General features: G+C 38.5%; 1 protein-coding gene across 1 annotated transcript; it reads left to right on the plus strand.

Annotated features, from left to right (window-relative positions):
* The first annotated feature begins 2,362 nt into the window (after positions 1–2,362).
* LOC112707210 (multiprotein-bridging factor 1a) lies at positions 2,363–4,664 on the plus strand. The gene is made up of 4 exons (XM_025758865.3): positions 2,363–2,780; positions 3,135–3,218; positions 4,049–4,131; positions 4,236–4,664. Exons 1-4 carry the CDS (start codon positions 2,639–2,641, stop codon positions 4,353–4,355), a joined length of 429 nt encoding a protein of 142 aa, XP_025614650.1. The 5' UTR covers positions 2,363–2,638; the 3' UTR covers positions 4,356–4,664.
* The last annotated feature ends 357 nt before the right edge of the window (positions 4,665–5,021 follow it).

Raw genomic sequence — 5,021 nt, forward strand, 5'->3', positions numbered from 1 at the left:
TCAGACAACCATGAAAATAATCAAAATATTCATCACGAAGCAGAAAATGCAAAACAGAACAGCAGCAGAACAGAACAGAAGCAATGAGAACAGAAAATGCAAAACAGAACAGCAGCAGAACAGAACAGAACAGAAAATAATCAAAATATTCATCATGAAGCAGAAAATGCAAAACAGAACAGCAGCAGAACAGAACAGAAGCAATGAGAACAGAAAATGCAAAACAGAACAGCAGCAGAACAGAACAGAACAGAAAATAATCAAAATATTCATCATGAAGCAGAAAATGCAAAACAGAACAGCAGCAGAACAGAACAGAAGCAATGAGAACAGAAAATACAAAACAGAACAGCAGCAGAACAGAACAGAACAGAAAATAATCAAAATATTCATCATGATTTGATTCATGAAGCAGTGAGCTAACAGAAGCAGCAATGCAAAACATATTCAAAGCAGCTATCAAGGTCACAGAAGTAACAATGCAAAAAAGAAGCAGCTACCAGAAGCAGAAAAAAAAATATTCATCATGATTTGATTCATGAAGCAGTGAGCGAACAGAAGCAGCAATGCTAAACATATTCAAAAATCAAAATAAAAAAAGTCAATCCTGAAAATCAAGGGGGGCTCAGAATATCAAAATCCAAAATCAAGCATTGAACAGGCGGTAACAGAAGCAGCAAGCCTAGGTCCCAGAATGTAACAAGGTCACAGAAGCATGTAACAAGGAATCCAAAATCAAAACAGAACAGCAGCATGTAACAAGGTCACAGAAGCAGGTAACAAGGTCACAGAAGCAACAATGCAAAAAAACCCTAGCAGCTACCAGAAGCAGAACCTCAGAACCTCAGAAAATCAAAATCAAGAAGCAAAGGTGAAAGAAGAGAGTCTTACCAAATTCAGAAGGAGGCGGGCTCGGCCGGTGGTCGTCGGCTGCTGTCGACGGTTGTGGGTGGCGACGAGGAGTCCTGTTGCTCTCGATGGTTGTGGGTGGCGACGAGAAGGCAGGCTCGGCCGGTGGTGGTCGCGGGCTCGGGTATGGTGGCCTTGATGGCTGTGGGTGGCTACGGACGCGGCGCGCTGTGGGTGGCTATGGAGTATGGACGCTGTGGGGAAACCGGGAAAGGGAACTGGGGAAGAAAGGGGAAAGAAAGGGGGGGTTATCAGATTAGGGTTAGTGTCGCGAACGTTAGTCTTTTTTTTTTTTTTTAAAAAAAATGCCAAAACGACGTCGTTTGGCATATGCTTCGCAAACCATTGAACCGTAAAAAAACTGGACGGTTCTTCCGGTTCGCCGGTTAACCGCCGGTTCGACCGGTTTTTTGGCCGGTTTTTTGCCAGGCGGTTATTAGTGTTACCCGGACCGGTTAGGTGACCGGTTCCCGGTTTTTCCGGTTGAACCGGCCGGTCCGGTCCGGTTTTCAGAACCATGGTTTATACCATCTTGCGAAACTGAAGGAAACTTGGTTTAGATTGGATGAGCCATTGGTGAGTGCATTCGTGGAAAGATGGCGTTTGGAGAGGCACACGTTTCATATGCCGTTTAGAAAGTGCACGATTACACTGCAGGACGTGGCGTACTTCCAAATCTTCGTCACTCCCTATGACGAACGAATCATACTTCACGTCATCTCGCAAAACTGAAATCAAAATTTTATAGACTAACTTCTCAACCCGTTTCACGCCTTGCAACCTCAGTTTTTAGATTATAGAATTCAGGAATTTAGTGAAACTCGTTGAAGGGTTTAGAAAAATACTAAAAGGATCCTTATCAGTAAACTAAATTTCAGAATGTATTTTTTTCTTAATCGACCATCTATAGTGCACAAATACTAGAAAACTATTCTCATTAGTCATTAATTCATTATGTTTTACTCTCATACAGAATTCATGTTCATATCATATTTATATAGATTGGTCTCACAGTAAATCGAATTTGCCTAATTCGATTTATGTATGCATAGTAAATCTAATCAGTGTGTTTTGAATTATATAAGGACAATATCAGGGCTAAACGAAACGGCTTGTTTCGAATTATTAGGTATGGCTAAATCGAATCGAGTTGATTAGATTTAGTAGGATATGATGCATGTATGCATAAATCATAAAGAATAGCTAAATTGAGTCTGTACATAGAGATTATAGAAGTGATTAGAGAGATCCATATAACATTTTTTTATTTGGGTAAATTGTGTAATATTAAATTGAGTTTGGTTTAATTATGTATTTTACCCCGAAATATATTTTAAAGACGACATTTATTTTATATTCGTTTGTTATATATTTTAATAAAACATAAAAAAAAAACATTTTTAAAATATATTACTATCAACTATAAATTATTATTGAATTTGTAACTCCCACTAATATAAACTTTACCGTGATTAATGCCTCATTTTATAATTTTACGATGATGTTTATCTTAAATTCTTAATTTAGAGGAGGTTGATCCCGAAAGAGGCGTGTTCCTCAAGCTGGTTTATCCACCTGTGACAGTGACAGCGAACGAACACCGCCATTTGATACGTTTCGGAACGAATAGCGTCGCAAAACCTATTAGCCCTAACAAACAAGAAAGAGGAGAAAGAAACCTTTCATCTGAGAGAGAGACGGTGAGAGTCGTTAATCTCCGAGAACCAACATGTCGGGAGTGGGACCTATCTCGCAGGACTGGGAGCCGGTGGTAATTCGCAAGAAGGCTCCCACCGCCGCTGCCAAGAAGGACGAGAAGGCCGTCAACGCCGCCCGCCGCGCCGGCGCCGATATCGAAACCGTCAAGAAGTGTTAGGCCCCTTCTCCTTTCTTTGATTAGTTCTCGGCTCGAATCCCTAAACCCTAGGATTGCTCCTATTATTATTATTATTATTATTTGCAAACTCGTTCCTGATAATCAATTTCTATTTTATCTCTGTTGATTCTATCTTTAACTGATGTTCTTATGTGCTTAAACACCTTGTTTGTTTTGAAGAAATGAAGCTTTTTTTTAAGATTTTGGATATCTTCCTTTTTTGTTGTGTTAATTTTCTGATGATGGGGTCGAGTAATTAGTTTTTCGTTTTTTAAGCTTGAGTTTGTTTGAAGATATTTTAGCTGGTTTGGAGTGATGATTGTTGAGTTATTCTTGTTGTTGTATGCAGATAATGCTGGGACAAACAGAGCTGCATCTAGTAGCACGTCATTGAACACCAAGAGGCTTGATGATGATACAGAGAATCTAGCTCGTCAGTTTTTTGAAACTTTATACTCTACCAGTTCACTTGTATTATATTTTTCTAGCATTGACGCAATGTTGTTGCACCTGGTTTTCGGTTTATTTTCCCCTGCAATGACTGCTTTTAGTAGTTTCCAGCTGCAGGGTTTTTTCCCCCCTTGGAACATGTTCTTCTTGGTAATTTATGCATTAATATATGAGACTCATGTGATCCAGCTTATGGTTTTGCTGTTTCTCCGAATAGTTTGTTTATGCAAGTCTTATCTGCATATATGCACATTTTTATGGAATGCATATACATCACCAAACGTTTCTCCTGATATTCGTTAGCTTGAGTTTTTATATTTGTAATTTGTATTTATTTGTTTCATATCTCAAATCTAAAGTCTAACAATGCCTATTTAGATGGATATGTGAATTCAATCATGCAATTGTACTTAGTGTAGTTCATTGTACACTCAAATGATTGGTGGACATGATGAGAGGTCAATACTCATAACTAGTCATAAGGCCATACTTTATCATACCGATAATTCATCCAAAACAGATTCTGATGGTATAAAGATGCACTTTGTCTACGTTCTGTTTCTTCTATTCTGGTGGTGTCCATGTTTCAATTGTTCTTAAGGCTCATCTAGTTTAATGTTCATGAAGATAGAAGATAGTTAATTATGATCAGTGTTAGTACCCCCTGTAACATCAGTTTATTGTACTTGATGGATGCATTTCTGTGTTTTGATCCCTTCAAGATGAAACCTTCTTGGATACACATACACACACATTATTGGCATCTCTTCCTGCCAATTTGCTTATGTCGTGAAATTCGACTTTCGTGTGTAGATGAACGTGTGCCGACTGAACTCAAGAAGGCTCTCATGCAAGCAAGGATGGACAAGAAACTCACTCAAGCACAGCTTGCTCAGGTACCATACTCTCCTTTTGCTCTTTCACCAAATATGTTGTTCACCCATTCATGTTGATAATGTATACTTTGACACCATTGATGAAGATTCTGTTTCACTGGCAGATTATCAATGAGAAGCCTCAAGTGATCCAGGAGTACGAGTCAGGAAAAGCAATTCCAAACCAGCAGATAATTGGCAAGTTGGAGAGGGCCCTTGGTGCCAAACTGCGAGGCAAGAAATAAGCAAAGCAAATCCAAGTACACTAACGTTTGTGTATGTAATTAGCTACTGTGTTTTCACTTTGCGAAGGGTGGCTGTTAAGGTGTGTTTTGCATGCTGATTTGTGTGTGTATATATGCAAAGAGATGACATGTGTGGCGATCCCGAGAGTCTTTACCATTTTCCAGATTGAATATATCATACTAAATAAAGTCATGCTCTCGTTATAGTTGGATATAACATAGGATATTGCTTTTGTTCACAAGAACGATTATGTTCTCTGTTTCGACATGCCCCTGCTGCTATTTATTTAGCTTCATATGTTGGCAAAATTCCTTCTTTCTAGTTTACATTGTTAGTTAAAGTCAGTGAGGGGTTATATTGATGCCTTTTTTTTACAAATGGGGATGTTTATTTTTTATTACAAAGTTATGATAATCTTGAACTCATTAATTAACTCGACCCCTATCAATTTCCAAAGAAATTAAACTGGCTGACCTAGAAGTATTTTTATGTTGCATATGTATCAATGGTGAATGTGAAGGAAGTAGTAGGGTTTTCCTTTGCCGGCCGCATTACTTCATTTCTTCCCTCAACTGCCATCTAATCTCTTAACCAATTGTAGCCACCTAATTAGTGGTCCTATTTCTGCATGCAAATCATTAAGAAGGATAAATTAAAGGAAAAAG

This window comes from Arachis hypogaea, chromosome 8 (genome assembly GCF_003086295.3).
Source record: "Arachis hypogaea cultivar Tifrunner chromosome 8, arahy.Tifrunner.gnm2.J5K5, whole genome shotgun sequence".
Lineage (NCBI taxonomy): Eukaryota > Viridiplantae > Streptophyta > Magnoliopsida > Fabales > Fabaceae > Arachis > Arachis hypogaea.